This window comes from Mesitornis unicolor, unplaced genomic scaffold, assembly GCF_000695765.1.
Source record: "Mesitornis unicolor isolate BGI_N332 unplaced genomic scaffold, ASM69576v1 scaffold39003, whole genome shotgun sequence".
In the NCBI taxonomy this organism is placed as follows: domain Eukaryota; kingdom Metazoa; phylum Chordata; class Aves; order Mesitornithiformes; family Mesitornithidae; genus Mesitornis; species Mesitornis unicolor.
The window spans coordinates 1,077-19,814 of NW_010173343.1; the positions used below are offsets into that span (position 1 = coordinate 1,077).

At 37.1% G+C, this 18,738-nt stretch overlaps 1 protein-coding gene across 1 annotated transcript in view; it reads right to left on the reverse strand.

Moving 5' to 3' along the window:
- PUS7 (pseudouridylate synthase 7 (putative)) overlaps positions 1–18,502 on the reverse strand; it is a 19,146-nt gene extending 644 nt beyond the window's left edge. The window contains exons 1-14 of the mRNA XM_010180706.1: positions 18,138–18,502; positions 16,181–16,265; positions 15,957–16,058; positions 14,936–15,080; positions 10,498–10,609; positions 9,174–9,251; positions 7,404–7,532; positions 7,052–7,177; positions 6,703–6,764; positions 6,129–6,289; positions 5,157–5,283; positions 4,321–4,422; positions 1,635–1,764; positions 446–537 (exon numbers count right to left, since the gene is read on the reverse strand). Of these exons, the coding sequence (XP_010179008.1) occupies positions 446–537; positions 1,635–1,764; positions 4,321–4,422; positions 5,157–5,283; positions 6,129–6,289; positions 6,703–6,764; positions 7,052–7,177; positions 7,404–7,532; positions 9,174–9,251; positions 10,498–10,609; positions 14,936–15,080; positions 15,957–16,058; positions 16,181–16,265; positions 18,138–18,502 (1,816 nt within the window). The remainder of the gene's footprint in view (positions 1–445; positions 538–1,634; positions 1,765–4,320; positions 4,423–5,156; positions 5,284–6,128; positions 6,290–6,702; positions 6,765–7,051; positions 7,178–7,403; positions 7,533–9,173; positions 9,252–10,497; positions 10,610–14,935; positions 15,081–15,956; positions 16,059–16,180; positions 16,266–18,137) is intronic.
- Between the last annotated feature and the right edge of the window lie 236 nt (positions 18,503–18,738).

An 18,738-nucleotide genomic window follows, 5' to 3' on the forward strand; every position in this document is an offset into this window, starting at 1 on the left:
TCTTCTTTTAAAAGCAAAATAAACTTGTTCTTTCAAAACTGAATTCTTAGCCTCCCTGCACTTTTCCATCAAATTCGATTGAATATTTGAGCAGTCTCTTATGTACCACACAAATAATACACACTCAAGCAGAGACACGATTTGTGGCTTAATTGCACCTTCATGCATTTTACAGACATTTACTGCTAAGCATTTAACTCAACTTTACATGTGGTCTGTAAGAAAAAGCTAGCAGTCAATACAGGCTGCCAAAAGAATTGCTCACTCTTGAGAAATAAGGGCCCTTATTTAGACACCTGACTTTGGATATCTTTAATACCATTGCTTAACAGGCTAGTGAAATGAAAGCTCTTCCATAAGAAAAGGTTTAAAAAGATGTGGCAGTTCAAAGCAACAGGCACATCAAACTTGTACTTTGCAAATATCAGCAAGAAAATCAACCTACCTGTAGGAAGAACTGGTAATGGTTTTCCTTCCAGCTTATCCAAATCCGTAGTAAATAATGGGATTTTGGGATCATCATATGCAACGACCTCCCTTTATAATATACATAAGACTTATTTTCTTAAATAATTTAGAATAAATTTTTATGTTTATTATTATATATAAATGTATATGTTTTAATATATCATTTATTATCGTTCCAATTTGGCAGTTACAACCGAAATGGAATTTCCAATAAAATCAGGTAAGGCAGCATTTATGGTACAATAACTGGTAAAATTTTATGTAGAAGACTTGTCTCTGATGAAGATTACTAGAGAATATTAATTAGCAAGAAGTTTCTTTTCATAACTTCTGTTTTCCCTCATGGACTGTCAGGATTTCCAGTTACACAAGTAGTTTATGAAGTTATAGTAAAAATTGTGTCAACACTAAGCATTTGTTTTGGGGGAAGGAGGAGGGGAGGTGAAGCCTTCATTTTGAAGAAAGCTATCTAAACTTCTTTGAAAAGACTTAAATACCTTTTCAGCCTTGTCATTATATACAGAATGATTCCTATTAAATGAATGGCAGAAGTAGAATACGTAACTGGGAAGTAGATGAGCTTTAAACATTACCACTAATTAAAATAAAATATAAACTTTTGTATTTTTGTCTCCCTCCAAAACACTTTTTTCTATGCATCAGTGATCAAGTCTTTGCACATTTGTACAGCCACCTGTTTAAAAGGTATTTATTCTGTTGCCATGACAACTAGGTGGTATCTCTAACAGTGATTTACAAGGTTTAAGCCATACAAATCTTTCTGACTGACAGATAGGTAACTGGAGACCAACTTTCTCACAGGAAGACTAGAAAAAAAATCCTGTTTTGAATATTATCTATCATGGTTTCAACATAAGTAATTATCTATGAAGTGTTCAGGCAAGCCCTTGCAAGGAGTGTAGCAACTAGTCAGATGTCTTGACACTCACACATCCCAGAACCAGAGGGCCAAGGAAGAAGTAAGGCTGTGGTTCAACTTCAGCTGCGTAAAAAAACATGAGGGAAATGCACAGAGATTCCTCCTTACCTATGATTCAATCTACATATACATCCCATGGGCCAATCTAACAGTTCTTGTACTTGGTCATCCCACATATACCCTCTGCTGTCAATTCAACTGTAATTTCCTTTATCCTCCTACTTACCAACTGACATTCTGAGGTCGAATGATAATTTTTCTGTATGCTCCAGAAAGTGAGTAATCTCTGATCCTGTGCCTCATGTTGTTGATATCAAGATTGTCAGCTACCAACATTTCCTTGTAGGCCTCACCAACTGCAAGAGAGGAAATATTTAACAGGAGACAGTGTAGTATGGCTGATTGAAACAGCCCATTTTCACAGATCATTCCTTCCCTTACATTTAGTAGTGCTCAGCATACATGGGATAAATGTTACACAGAAGTTTAAGATTAAATATTGCAAGTCTTACTACCTACAATGCTTGCTTCTAAAACCTGATTAGTAGAGTCAGTAACCAAGAATCTTAGCAAATCAAGAATCACAAAATATTTTATTGACATTTCATTGACTTCTGATATATGCTTTCCAATTACCTAAACTTCACAAGATTAACCTCAGGTATGGGGGAGGCAGCGAAGGGCCAGACTACACATTGCTCTATCTTTGAAAAAGCAGCAGCACGAAACAATTTAAGAGAGCCCTGTGAAGAAATTAGCTGGTAGAGACCTTTAAGTACACTGCCAACAAAACCAGTAATTTTATGACTGTCTTGTATCCTTGAATAAGGGCATGTGCATGCACAGCTGGGCAAGACAGGGAAGACAATGGAAATACAAGAATATACTGCCGCTAAAATGCTGCCTTTGATTCGCAGTGCAATTGCTAGCATTACTTCATGCAGTTGGGAATTTTTAGCAGGAGTAAGTTAGGCTTACTATGGGCAAATCCCAGTATAAATAAATTAAATGTAAAAAAACTGCAGCTTTTCTTTCCAATTTTTTACCTCCATGTGGTTCAGTGTCAAACCTTATCACAAAGGGATCCTTACCTTCCAAGTGTTTCAGAGATGGGTGACAAATGGGATCCTAGGTCTAGGACATATCTCTTGACAGGCAGAGTGTCTTAAGAGACCTGACGGGTCTTTTAAGGACAACCAAGCACAAAAGCAGTTCAATCAAATATTGAGGACAACAAATATACGTACTGGGAGGCTGCTTTGGCTAAGCAGAGAACTCATGACTCAAGCAGGGACAAGCTCATATGTAAGGACACATACAGTAGGTGAAAGCTAGGCCCAGCTACAAAGAAGGAATGTATGAACACTGTCCAGGCATGTAGGGATAGTGTTAGGAAAGTCAAAGCTCAGCTACAGTTGAAGTTTGGCCACAGGTATCAAGAGCAACAAGAGTTATACCGCAAATGAAGTGATTACACCTGCAGATGAAGAGAGAGCAGTGACTGTTGCCTACCTTGCCTTTAGCAAGGCTGTCTACATGACCCCACAGCATCCTTGTATCCAAGGTTAGAAGGTTACAGCAGGTGGACTGCTAGATGGGTAAAGAACCATCTGGCTCATCTTCTCAAAGGATAGTCACTAGTGGTTTGATCTCTACCTAGAAGCTCATTACAAGCAGAGCTCCTCAAGAAACAGGGATGTGTCCTGTCAAATCCCTTTATCAGAACCCATGGAGGAGGAGCTGAAATTCGTCCCAACAGGTTTGTAGACAAAATCAAGCTAGGGTGGCAGACAATACACCCAAGGGCAGGACTGCCATTCAGAGGGACCTAAGCAGGCCAGAGGAATACGTCAAGAGGAACCTCATGAAATTCAGCAAGGACAAAGTCCTGTACCTGTGAGTAATTAACTCCTTACAATGGTACAGGCTAGGGAACAACTCTACGGACAGCCACCTGGGACTCCCAGTGGAAAGGAGAATTCACAGAGCACCCAGGCAGCAATAAATGCTATGAGCTACAGGAGCTTAGCAGGAGCTACCCCAAGAAAAACAATTACTGCCCTTCACTGGGCACTCATGAGACTACACTTGGAATACTGTATCCAGTACAGAGTAAGTGCTGTCAGATTGAGTCCAATGAAAGACCACTCCAATGGCCAAGGGTTGTAGCATGTGCCCTGTGAGGACAATCTGAGAGAACCAGGCCGCTTTAGCTTAGAGAAGAGAAGACTCAAAGGAGAACTCAGCAACTATTCATTCTTGAAGCTTTTCAGACCACATAGGACAAAGCCCTGAGCAAGCTGGCCTGAACACAGCACTGACCCTGCTTTGACCAAAAGAGTGGACCAGATGGCCTCTTGGGATCCCTTCCAACCCAAATGATTCTACAACTCTATCCCTTAACATCACGTTCCATGCAGATAATCGTACATCACTGAACATAGTCCAATAAGAACAATTTAAATACAATACAGTTTATATACAGGAGATGAAAGATACAGTTTTTTTTTAAACATTCATACTGGTTAATATTTAATTAAACAGATCTGGTTCTTTTTCCTAACTTCAAGCATTTGCCTGCATTACAAATTCTAGAGGTTTGGTTTGTTTTCTAATATAAAAATCAAATGCATACACTTTTCAATTAATATTTCACCATTTTTTACTGAGACAACATTATTTTTCTTTGGAAAAGCTACTAGCTAAAAAGAAATATGAAACAGATCTATGGTAAATGAAGCAAGTTACAATGCAGACTATTATTATCACAGTGGGAGAGGCTGACACCAATGTGTCAGAGCTCTGAAATAGTGTGGTCACCAAGATTGCATACATCTATCTTCTTTTTAGGAACAATCTTAAAGCAGACTTACATTTTCAGAGTGAGTATGTAAGTTAACAGTCAGACTTACTTTTATGCTTTGGATAAATAACATCAAATCCAGGCAATGGCATCACTACATCGTGGATAGTGTAGTTATCAACATCTCCCTCTTCAATATGAACAGCTGTGGCTACAATCAGGACAAAAAAAATGAAGAGTTACCAGTATGCATGTAACAGTTAACATTAGCTAAATTTAAAATAAACTATTTAATAGAAACAAGCCTACTTTGATAGGGATAACTACTGTGTTTTATTTCCACTTAATAGACATTAAGGAAAGAAATAAGTCTTCAAGACTGTCAGTTACTGGCAGAAGCACAGCCTGGTTTTCAGTGACTTTTAAAGCTGACTGAAGTAAGGACTGCTATATGAACAGTCCCCTATGTATGCATCAGGCATACACGAAGGAGAAATCCTGTGGATATTCTCACCCCAGGGAAGTGCCAGAGGAAATCCAAGCAAAGAAAATTTTAACTGAGTGGAGTCTCTGCTTTACAAGATACTATGCAAGCAAGAACTTCTGTGGTTAAAACATTTGTACCATCCTTCCACAGTTCTCCATAGCTCAGCTAGGTTTGAGTTCATTCTTGAGAACCATCAGTCCTTCATAGTCTCTCTTCCCTATCCAACTATTTGGAAAAACAAGCAAACCAACAGCTCATGGAATACCTAACACTCGTGTAATACCTAACTTCCATTTCCTTGCAAAATTAGACTAAAACTGGCCAATGGATCCATAAATCACAAAATGAGGGATAGGGAAAAGAAAACATGTATGCAGCATCACAAACAGATGTGTGCCTTATTTTCTGAGCAATTTGAACTACACAGCATCACTGGCTTTTTGTTTCTCTGATTTTACCTCCTTTAAGTGTGAGATCTCCTGGTACAGCTCTAAGCCCGTATTCTTCTATTCTCTTGCTCACCATATTATTCCACACATAACTCTGGTAGCTATGAATATACATTAAACGATTATTTCTCGGTATCTAGAGGCAAATTAAAAAAAAAGTAAAAAAATTAGAAAGATGTATTTTTAGTTTGTTTCAATCTTAACCAAAAAGGCATATATTTGAAATGTTATCTTCTCCAGCAAGAAGACTACAACAAATTCTTGCTATACAGATCTGAATTTTGTTCATTATTTGCAAAAAAGAGTAAGCAAAGCAATACTGCTTTTACACATTTGAAATCTGCACAAAAAAACCTCCTGCACTTAAGTTGACAAAAAAGCTTTTAAAATTTTTTTCAACAGCTAATCAAACACATGGGGCTACCATAAAACACTGAATTCATACTCAACCTCCTGAAATCTTAAGTAAACTTTGCAGATGCAAATGCACAGTGTTATTCTAATTATCTCCTTCATAAACAATAAATTATTCCTTGGCTCCTACAATGGACCCAGTAGTTTGCTGGTGATGAGGTATTTTCTCCAAAGACTTGGTCTTAATTACAGTACTTGAAAATGACAGCAAATCCGCCACCTCTATTAAGCTGATTCATTAGCACACTATTGGTTTGATTTATAGTTCTGAAGCAACAGAAGAGCTCCAATACTGAACTTTTGCACAATTCTCTAATCTGTATGGCTGCTAAGTGTAACTGTACCAGAGAGATTGTTGTATGAATTGGAAAGCTCATTACGCATACATTAATTACAGATGTCATCGGTTACCATGCAACACAACTTTGAGCAAAACGGCAGGATAAATGTAAACATTTTAAACTTAACCTTCCACTCATCAAGCATCTATGGCTCTTTCAAATTCATCATGTTACCATCAAAAGAATGCCTATTCAAGTAAATACCCCATAGCACTTTTACACTCACTATGCCAAACGCAGAGATTATGTTCTTCATTCCGTATTTTAAGAGTCCACGTAGAAGCTGTCCTTCCACGCACCTTTTTACAGGTAGTTTCTTGAGGGCTGCTGCTGGATCTTTAGTCTTTGCCCATTCTTCTCTGCATTTTACTAAGTATCCCTTTTCAGCTAGAACAAGGATGTAAAATAAAAATATTAACTACACACCAAAAATGCATCCATCTCATCTTTTGTTAAAACAGTTGAAAAATTAAGGCTTTGGTCACAGTAATTACAAATTTTAACAGAATCACAGAACAGTCGATGTTGGAAGGCTTCACATGGAGTCTGAGCAGACTCTGGGTATAAGTATTCAGGTGCCTTTTCATCCCCACTGCAAGAAACTGCACAGCAAGGAAAGAGAAGCAGAAAGGTAGAGTCTGAAGATTGCTTCTTCATTGCTAAACTGTCTGAAGCTTAGCACATGCAAAGCTGTCTTCACAATCATCCTTTCAAATTAAAATAATCAAAATCTGAGTGTGTTTTTCCCAAACATACAATTCGTGGAGGAGGAGCGGCAGAACCACTTTTTCAATCCTTACCTCCTGGTCGTGGTTTTAATATCAAATCCATTACTTCATTCCAATTGTTCTGTAGAATAGCTCTAAGATTCAAACAGTAAAGTTTATTAAGAACTGACTAAATATATTTTAGGGAGATTTAGCCAACTTATATAAAAAAAATATTAGTGTTGAGATTTGTGATATTAAAAGTAGTGGCATTATGCAAGATACCTGCTCAAGCAAGGTCAGAAACAAGTTCTTTCTTGAATTTAAAATTAGAATTGGCACATGCAATATGCTAGGAAAAAGCATTCCCCAAAATACATTGGAAGTTATTCAGGGATAAAAATAAAATTAAAAAAAAATAAGATATGAAAACAACACAAACCTGCCAATTTGATATGTAGGAACAGCTGTAGTTCCAAATCTTTGCATTCCATAGTAATTAATGAATCCAATTTCCCTGAGAGAGTGCATTGCTTGCTCTATCTGGGCATCAGTTCCTGTTATGTTTCTAGCATTAAAAAAGTTATAGACAAATTATTAAGGACTTACACTATTCTGTGATCTCCATAACATTAAAGCTCAACATCAACATTACAGATTACTTAACAAATTCAGACTCCTGCCAATAGAAGGACATTTTTTGTAACACAAAATGCACTGATATCCCTTATCTATAAAAAAAACCAACAAAACCAAATTTAACAGAAGTTCCTAAACACATACTAACATATTACCTGAGAACAACAGTGAAATGGTTTCCTTGCAGTTCTCCTAATTTCAGTGGATGGTTCTTGTAACTGAAATTTCCTAATTTGAAGTTCATCAAACATTTATTCAAATGAGCAAGTCTCTGTGCAGTGATTCTAAAAAGAAAGGGGCAACAGTGACCAACCTGTGCTTTGAAAAGCAGAAAATGAAATAAATATAGAAATGCCAGCATTTCAAAACAAAAACCAAGGAGCCCAGTTTCCCCAATTTTCTACTGTTGCATTTTCAAAGTATTTTAATGAAATATCTAAAAGAAAAGAACAGATAATCCTTAAGGCTACTTGTACAAGAGAAAATGTATACCATGACAAAAGCTGCTAGTACTGACTTACCACATTTATGTTACAGTATGCACTCAAGGAGTACGTTGCAATATTGATGTATATTGAACCCTGCAAGCTGAACTCTGCTTTGTTTAACTACACCATGAGTACACTACAGTTAGCACAGTCGTAAACACAGAGTTAAGTAATTAGCCATTGTATAAGCTTGGTGCAGATGAAGGAGTACGAAATCCAATCTGTCACTGTTATCTGTCATTTTTGTCACTAGCATTTTTGAAAGTATACCCTGTTCTCTGCATCACCGAGCCACTCTTTGACACTTCTGCTAAAATTTATAGCACGATAAACAAGTTTATCAACTAGCCTGGCCAGCATACTCAGCTTCAAGCAGGTTGATAAATGGCGATGTCTCCTCTCCTGTGCCGCTCTTCTCCAAGGCTGCGCAGGAGAGTTGGGTGCTGTGGCTCTACTGACGACCACAAATCCGTACACTCCCCCCAATCAATGCTTGCAACACACTGAAGCTTTTGGACACATTAAATGTGATCATGTTAAAAGTAAACAGCACAGCACCTGAGACGGCTACACCACAAGTTTGGTTAATTGTCATCACTTTGCAAATTTGTCTTGCAGCAACAAGAATCAGAGCCAAATTAGCAATTCCTTTTATACATGGCAAACATATGCACATGCAAACCACTGGGAGGAAAATACGAACAATTAATTGGCAACTGTCCTCATTTTAACAAAGATTCTATCAAATTTCTGGCTCTAAAATCTTGGAATTCCTCACTTTAGGAGTGTGGTTCAGAGAGTTGTAAATAGAGCACGCCAGCTAGCTAAACACATATTGCAATATACGACTTGTAAGGCATGCATCATTCTCAGTTATAGATGTAACACCAATTTCAAGTGCCCAGAAACCATAAAATTATCTTGGAATATAGCAAAATAATTTTTATTTTCTTTTAGCACATGACTTAGTTTAAGGCAGGAAAAATTCCTCATAATTTTTTGCCCATTCTGGCTACTTACAGATGAGCCTAGACAGTGGATAGCCTTTTCTGGACCTGTTCAGAGTTCAGTGAGGAAAAAAAATAGGATTCCAGATGGAGGAGGGAAGAAAGAAGCGTGGAAGGAAATAGGACTTTCACTGTTATCCTGTTTCTCTGCTGTGGCATGGGAGCCATGCAGCCTAAGAGCACACAGGCAGTTTGGCCCACTGCTTCAGCCAAATACATGTATCCAGGGCACGACTCAGGGCACCACTGACTGAAAATACCAACAATCACCATGGAATAAGAAAGGATCAGAGCATCTTTATTAATACACGTGCTTTACAGGATGAGGAGCTGCATTTGTGTCACATACATACTTAATTTTCAAGGCATTCAGTGAGATATTCAAGCTATCACAGTAGAAGTGCAAGTACTGCAGTATACTTTCACTTACCTAAGAACAGCAATTTCTTGAACTGTTATAGCCCTTTTATCTTTAGTTCCCATGTAGGAAAATATGTTCGGCTTCACTCTTAAAAGCAACAGTAACAGATATTATGTATATTAAAATAGCCACAAATCGAACAGAATTTTCAGCACAATTAGAATTACTGAACTTCTGTATTAAAAATAGAAAAATACATATATCTCCCAGAACTAGGCTACAATCTGACATGCACATGACATTTTATAATCTCATCTATGAGTACGTAAAACACAGGGAAACTTCTGTTTTAATTATACGTAGACAGATTCACTTTTACCACACCTGTGCATTCAGAATATGAGCTTTGAAGTACTTCTTAATATACATCCATTCAATGCACAAATGTGTACCCATCACTAATTTCACTTTAAAAAAAATTCATGTCCATTTCTTCCTTAATCTTAAAATAATCTGCCTGTTTGAATACCACACATGCACATTATGTGAGAATGTGAGGATTTAAAATTTGATCAATTTCTTTCCTTGGGAGAAAAAAAATCCTTTCCTGTCCACTTTATACTTTACAGCCTGTGTTACACAGGGAATATTTCCAATTATTCCAGCCATAGACACCAGGGGGTAGCAAGATTGCCATAACATACATTTTCCCACCAAACTATTCTGTTCTCAAATAGAAATACTAGCAGTATACTGGTTAGACTCTAGATTAAACTCATCTATTTTTGGACAGGAAGGGTGAAGGGAAAAGGAGGGGAGAAGTTTCCTTGCAAGTAGATCACTGAATTGACCCCATTTTAAGGGTCCTTCCTCTGCAATTCACTGTTCACATCACGCCTTTGGCAAATCTGTTTGCTGCTGCACTCGATGGGGCGACAGGAACTGCGTTGCCATGGAGAAATTAATACATAGAACAACAGTTTATCAACTCTAACTGCTTGGCAACTGATCAGCATATTATCATAACAGTATCTGACAGGTTCATAACATACTTGCAAATATTCACACACCGGGGAAAAGCTGGCTTTTAATTCAGGTTACACACATTGAGGCTTTGAGCTGCCAAGCCTTTTGCAGATCAGCCACCTTCAATTAGGAGAGCACAGTCAAATTTCTTTGGATCATTTTGTCCCATCCTCACGTTCTTCCAAAACTTAAAAAGTCTCAAATTTTATATTATAACTTTTTTTTTTTAACAGTGCCTACAAATTAGGCAATAGCATCGCTTGCGTTGCTCCTACATAGAATTTCTGAAGCATAACATTTACAGTAACATGAAACATACAGGGGCAAGACTGCATGCTAGCCAGGCTGGCAGAAACAACAGCCTTACCTTAAAAATTTGGATAGGACATTAATAGCATCCATAGTATCCTTGTTTTCCTTGTACAGTACGAAGTGGCAGTAGCTTCCCCTAGATTTTGGCCAAGAGTGTTTTCTTGGATCTTGAAAAAACAAGAAGTTAAAATTTGTAAGATGCCATTTTTAAAAATTTAATTATTATCTTTGCCATTGCAGCTACATTTCAAACAAATATGCAAGAGTCAATTACTGGTAATTTCCATCTGCTTTAGAAAAGAAGTTAATTACTGACAGCAAAAGCTGTAAAGTACATTGAAAAAGACCTTCTCCCTTTCCACAGGCTGTAAACATCTCTTTAATCAATTCTTTCACCTAGAAAATATTAAAAGAAATTTTGACAGTTCCTCTGTAAATAAATTATCTAAAAATACACCCTGGTCATTTAACTGCCATATTGTCTGATTAAATTTCTTAAAAACATTAACATTACAGTGACTTTCAACAATAAAAGCTACTTCATATTTCATTTAGTGCCTTCCATAATTAATAGATGAGGACCATCAGAGCCCTGTTTGTGGAAAGAGTACAATTAATATTTATAGTACTAACATTCTTTATTTCTGTAGTAATTTTTCTGTGTCATGCAAAAGCATGGGTAGTATCTCTACAAAAGCCTAAAAATGGTATACTCACAAAAAATTACTTTCAGGTGAATTTTGTTTTTTAATTAAAAAATATATATTTGTGGGAGAGAGAAATCTGGCACAATAGAGATATTAAGAAACAATTCAAGCGAGGTACTGTATTTAGAGAAGGTCAGAGGGCAAAACATCTTCAGCACCTGCAGACTAACAACTGGCTTACTATTCTGTACAATTACTTGGTGCTTTCAGGAGAGGAAAAAAAGCCTGTCAATGTATTTGTCAGGCTTTGGTTACACATAAAAGCCTCCAGAGACAAGACTTTCATTTTACAATCATCCACTGTTGACGGCATTACTGGGAAGGGGGACTGAATTTTGAGGTGTTTAGCTTATCAATTCTTTGTTTTATAAAACCAAAACTAAGGATTTGGGTTTTTTTTTAAATAACATGTCCCTTGTATCTTGGTAGCCATCAAGCAGACATACCTAGTTCTGTACAAAAAGGGCTTAAGCATCTTTCATAACAACAAAAGCTAACTGAAAAAGCTAGTCCTATTCCAGTATATAAACACCAACGAAGGAAGTTCTTGGGAAATTTTGCTCTTTTTGTTCACATTAGTTTAAAGCCCAGATATCCCACACAGATAGCGAGTATGTTTAGTGTTCAGGAAAATTTATGGTAAAAGATAATCCTTCTTGGTTGTTTTGTTGTTTGTTGAGGTTTTTGTTTGCTTTTGGTGGTGGTGGTTTTTTGAGAAGCTGCCATCCATGCACACATTTCTGCAAAAACAGTTTTGGATGCTACAGTATAAAATACTTCACACGTAGTTTTTAATCACTTAAGAACTATTCCAACACTTGCCCTGTACCACCAGTTTCTAAGCAAAGCACCCCCTATGGAGTTTCCTAGGGCCTAAACTGAGCAGTAGGGTTAGAAATCTGCTAAGAGACCTCACGTTCCTGCAGCTCTCCCTCCTGAGCCACCACTGCTCTGTAACACAGGCAATGAAACACCTCCCTAAGCTTGCGGAGCAAGGTCCTTCATGAAGAACTCGGAAATCAGAAGGAAAGAGAGGAAAACAGAGCGCGAGTCTCATGGAAAGTCTTCTCCGTCTGGAATCGTTCCTTAAATGTAACAAATCCATCTTGCACACAGTCATTTCAACACCCTTCAAGAAGTGAGGCCTAATCTGGGCTTAACTAAAAGGACTTTATAGACACTATACATACCAGTGGGCACCTCATGCTTCGGGCCTACCCACCACGCAGACGGCCATGCTGAGTCCCAATATTTAACCATTCCTCACTCAATACTTCAAAGTATTCAACTGTGTAGATGGACCAGAGGTACAGTCTGTAGTCCTTACTGCCATGTTTCAAAGTCATGTTACATTTTTGACAGCAAAATCATACTTCCAAGCCCTTTATCCAAAATCTTTTGCTGCAACTTGAGGGCTGGAAGCAATTTTTTATTATTGGGATGTACGATATATACTTTTTAAGTTGTATAAATACAGATAGCGGTGTCTGATGTCTGAAAGGCAAGGGCTGGAGTTAATGAGATCAATGGAAAATTTAACATATATGCCAAGCAGTGTTGTCAAAAGTGATAAATCACACCACTTATTACTGGCCGACCTTCTCTGCCCTGAATGACTATTGCCTACACTGCACTAGGAAAAAGTGGTAGCACAAGACCAATTTTTGGATCTTTCAGGGAATTTTAAGCATTACTTATCTGTAGGGTTTTTTAAAGAATTAATTGTTAGTTTGGCCAGTCTTGTCACTAGGAGGTCATAATGGTTGGCATTTCATTTTCTTAGCATGAAATGTCAACATCTCTTACCTGTTGCAGTTCTGACCTCTGTCCCAATGCATAGCATAAAGAGCACAAAAGAGTAGCATTTAATTTTTAAACTGTCGAAGGGTTTTTAGAGGTGAACATGCAGGTTTATGGTTATGGGATTGTTTATGCTTTAGGGAGCATCCAACAGTTAGGTGGTGGATGACAGCAATTTAGACAGTTATGCAATGGAATCGTGCAGAGGCAAACAGTGAACATACGGAAAGCTTCAATTGGAGATGCAACAAACTTCATTTGTGGACAATGATGAAACAGCAGGTTACTGACAATTTAGTAAGGCAGTATTTTGAGTATTTGGGGTATAAACTTACTGTAGACACAAAGCAGCTTCTAATTTTAAATTTTAGGAACGTATGTTTGGTAACCTTTTACATTATCAAAAAAAGTAATCAGATATCTCAGCTAATACTCTACGCTTCTGAAATGTTTCTTGCCTGGAGAACCCACTCAGAACTAAGACATGTTACTGGCTACATAAACACAGAAAATATGTATCATCCTGACTAAAGAATTTGCACTCTTAGATCCCACATTCATAAGCATTTAGACACACTCACTGAAACCACACACGTCAACAACATGCACAGGTGGTTGTAGCATCAAAACTTAGGAATTCAGCTTTAAATAGATGATGCTTCTCTGCATCACAAGATGGTGCTTCAAGTAATGTTTTAATCCTAGAGACACATCACTAAATTCTTTTCAGCATATTTAAAATACTTAAATTCTTGTATACAGTATCTCTTAAATCAGACTGGTCAGCTTAATAACAACCACTTGACTGTAACAATGCTTAAAGAATAGAAGCAGCAGAAGGAAAAGGTGGAGGTAAAACCATTACAAACCAACAGAGAACAAAACTGGCTGAGGACAATTTTGTGCTGGTAAGTATACATAATCCATGCATAAGGCATGCAAACATATACATTTTCTAAACATGATTAAACAAGATGCATAAACACATTATAACTGTACCAATAAAAGTGTAACATTCCCGTATTTGCTTAGAACAAGCCTTAAAAAATAACGCAATTCCATGTGGAGATGGTGTTATTTCCAATTTTAAATTATCTCCTTATCCTTTTGCCATCCATTCATCTTTAAAATGAAAGGGCTAGATTTACATACAGACATTTGTAGTAGGTTGAAATTATATAGGAATGCAATCAGTTTAAACGAAACCACACCTTAATACCTTTCATTAAATGTGCAGCATTCCTCATGCAGACAATCCTCTAAACTTACAGTAGCAACAAATTTGTAATAACATTAAAAGATGTAGAACACGTGCATTTATTCCTAGTAACCAAAATAGTTTTTGGCAAGATTAAGATGGAGAACACTTAATTTTGAAAAATCTTTCACTACTTTGATTATTCCAAAATAGTAACTATGATTTATAATGAATAAAACCAACTTTCTGCAAATATAATTAGCCGTGGAAGAAGTAGCTATTACAAATAATGCTAAATATATTACGTTTACATAAAACTATAACTCTGAGAAAAAAACCCCCGTGCTTGTCTCTATTCAAGTCAGAGAATTATGCCATGAATTTAAGACAGTCAAGATTACCCTGACTGTCAGTGTAACGTACACATTTCAACTACAACCTCTTACTCCCACAATGCACACTTACACATCCAGGTAAGTTCACGAAAGCTAAGTTCAAAAAATACTGACAAGAAAGCTCCAATTTTGCCTGTTCCCACAGAAATAACAAGAGATCCTCTGACTCCGAATACGGTTGTATTTGATGAAAAAGAACAAGTAGAAATCTAAATTTGAGACACTCCTTGTGTTCCTAGTCATTTTAGATGCACAGCATCAGTTGCCAAGAGGAAAAAGCAAATCCAGACTACATTAGGAGGTACGCTCCACCTGAAGTGCTTACTAACGATTTTTATTCTGGAGATAATTTGAGTCTTTACTTTACCCAACTGCTGTGATAATGAAACTCACTTGCCAGTGCTTTTTTCCCAGCAGCATGATAAGCAATAATGTACTTTTTTCCATCTCGATCTTCTGTTTTAGTCTCCAGTCCAGGAAACAAGGACTTCACAGCCTGGTGGATAACTGTTCTTTTTTCTTTGGTGTCTTCAATTACCTGTGTTGACACACATGCATGCAGAAACCAAACACAGTAACACAAAACGGGAGGGATTCTTGCAGAGTTAAATTTTGCATACTTAAAGACAACCTACCAAATCACACTAAAGTGAATAGGTAAACTTTTATTTATTAAAATTAGTTTGAAAAATAGTAAATAACTGCTACCAACCCCAGTCTCAACATCCATGAAAGAAAATTATGAAAATTTCTGTTCTTAATAAAATTCCCTCTTCTAATGAAAACTCAGGCAAAATAAAGTTTTTCTATATGCATTAAAGAAAAAAAAAAGGATAGATAAGATTATTTAATGTGTGAATGCTTATTTGAAATGACACGATTTAATCCTACTCATCTGTGTCCCAATTTTAGATCAAGTTATCTTTCAAGTATATGTAATATCTGGATGATTAAAAATACCAAATTTTAATTTAATTTTGTACCTTCTTATTTTTCTTGTTAAAGAGTGTATTTATCTCCTTTTCTACTAAATCCCTAAACACTGACCTTGAAAATAGTCCTTCATCAGGATAGATGCTTTATTTAATCCTTCTCACATAATTATTCTATAAAATGCTACTAGACAGAAAACCAAAACACTGCAAGAAAGTCTAACACCACAGAAATTAAGGCATGTACTTGAGTTCATTGTACAGTCACACCAAAATCAAAATGCACTCATGTGCATGAGTGTGAGCACATCTGTAAGGTTTACAGAATTAAACCCTAAACTGGAAACATTTTGTTATTACCTGTTACATCATGTTCAAGCTGCTCTTACACCTTACATGCACTAGAAAGCACTCACCTTCCACTCACTAGCTCATCCTCCCCTCCTCCCCCTCCCAAACTTCAGATCATTGTTTCACTTTACCTCTATGGCAACACTAGTTTCCTTATTCTTAAGAAGCTGGAGCTCCTCTAAACGCTGCTTGTCGTCTTCTGACAAAACTGTAAATGTTTCTTCTGATGGGTCCTAATACACATTTTAGGGGGGGAAAATGAACATCCAATAATCACTCATGGAAAAACTTTCAGCCTTTTAATATTTTTGCTTGAAGAGCATGGCCATCACCAAATCTTTACCTCAAAATTTACCTCATCATCCACTGGAACAGAAAAGTCATCTAAATGGCTCACACGTCCATCTTTGCCTATTTCATGGACAACAAAGTCCGAGTATCTGACAGGAAGAAACACACATTAAATTCGTAATGAATTAACAAAACAATCCCACATCGCAAAGAGTCTTTTCCCAAAAAGATGTTTGTTAGCAGGATTCACTCAAGAATTCTGAATTCACATAATTCAATTCACATGAAAGAAACTTCAACCATGAGAAAGCTGTACTTATTCTCACCTCTTGGAAGGATACCATGAGAATGCAGATCAAAGTCTGGCAAGTCCAAACACAGCAGACTTCTCTGCAGGTAACCAGACACCTGCCATAGTTATTCGGAGTCATTTTCTCAGTAGCTTGCAGAAATCAGTAATGCGTATCCTCAATCCCAGTCATTAATGACAATTAACACTCTACTGCATTGCTACAATGCAAACTCAAATGCATTAACTTTGTCGCTTCCTTTAACTTGCAGAATAAAGTGTCTGTTAGCCACTCTTAGGAAAGCAGGACAAATTCAGCTCTGTTACATATATTCAATTACAAAAAGCATCTTTCAAATAAACAGTTACTCTGCATGACAGCAACAAAGAATTTGACTGTGACATTTTCGATCCAGTCACTATGTCCAATAATAAAAACATCCTGACTTTAACAGAGCACACACAGTCTATGTTGCAATTGCTAAATGTTTTAAGTAGCATTTGCTTGTAAAGGAAAAAAACCAACCAAACAAAAAATGCTTATCCTATGAATGTTGAAAGATGAATAAAACTTCCCAATGGGAATGTTCCTACTGTATCTCCTCCAAGCCTCCATTTCCCATACCCCTGTGCAGCCATATATCATATTGGCACAATTCCTTTGCAAGGAGTGTTATGTGACCTCCTCTCTTCTTATCTGTAGCCATCTAGATCTGCTAGTGACTGGTACCATAAAAACGCCAGGATTATATTAATGATAGGTGTTACAAATGAAGATCAAAGAAAAAACCACAAGCCCACAAACGTTTCTACCACCCAGCCACCTTTGGCCACCCGAGTTCAAAACTGGTAGATTTCACAGAAGGAGGTTCAGCACAGACTCTGTTCCCCAGTAAAGTATTATGCTAGCTGCTTAATGCTGCATATGAAGATTAAATACACACATAATATGTACGTTATGTTTATTATGTAACTTGATCTATATTTGAAGCCAGTATTTAAAAAACATGGACTTCTTGGTGCATAAACAGAACATCTTTAACTGCTTTGCTAAGTCAGGGCAACGGTGATTCTCACTTCAGTTTTGTATTTGCATTCTGTTTTATTCAAAGATGTTAGTTAACTTAAAAAAACGTAGAAGTTTCATTTTAAAAAAAAGCTACTAAAACCCAAATGTCTTATTAAGTATATAATGTAAAATTCCACACCATGAGTTATCAAAGCCCCGTTTAAGTTTTGTAACTATCATTACAGTTAATCAGACTATAGTTTAAAGCCTAATGGACCATCAGATAATATATGTGTTTAAAGACATCAGCATGAAAAAAGTCAGGGAGAAGCGAAGAACTAAAGAGGCACAGTTTCAATACCGCTCTCCATACCAGCATTGAGTGGTACAAAATGCGTGTATTGCATGAGGTTTTATGCTGTGTGCTGCTGCCAGAGCGCAAGACAAATGGCAAAGGTTAGTGGACTCACATATTTCTATCCATACACAGCTTCTTTCTTCAGAGCTCCATGTAATAGGAAAGAGAAAAAAAAAAGATAAAATCAGTCTAGAAAAATCCCAATTTAAACCTTTCTTTCAGCCTCAGCACTAGGAAAAGAAAATTATGAACCTCCTAAGTGGCCACACATAATCCAGCTACATCCTGTAAACCAGAAAAGGAAAATGAAGAACAACAGCTGCTTAACACAAGGAATTAACGTACATAACAAGACAAAGAGTTACCTCTCTTTTAAGATTCCAGAAAACCCTTTATGAGAGCTAACAAATTTAGTTATGCCAACATCACTTTCTGTCAGTCCATGCTTCATCATGTCTGCAAAGCTCTCTGGATCTCCATCTTCATCACTGTCTTCTAGTTCCTCATCTTCCTGCTCCTCGCTTTCCTCATTGGGAATTATTTCATTTTTCGTGACCTCAAGCAGAGGTTTGTCAGGTTGTTCTGTTACAGTCTCAATGCTCTGCCCAGAGTCATTCCCCATCTTAGACTTCTCTGAGAACTTCTGTCTTTTAATTTCATCTGCATTAGCCACATCATCCTCAGAGTGAGGACGTTTCAAGGATATGCTATTCATTTCTACAGTTTCCATGTTTAAGGCACAGTGTAGGATAAAAAGCCCTGAGAAGCACAAAGAATGGCTTATTTCCCGTCTGCTGGAGAGCAGTATCAATTCATGGTCTCTTCACTCCAAGGACTCTGCACCCTGCAACAGTTCAGAAAAACCATATAACTTCCTGCGTTTAAGTTACACATCATGTAAAGATTTTGTACAGCTAGAAACAGGATGTACTGGAGAAGAGAGAAGGGAGATGTTAAGAGGACGCA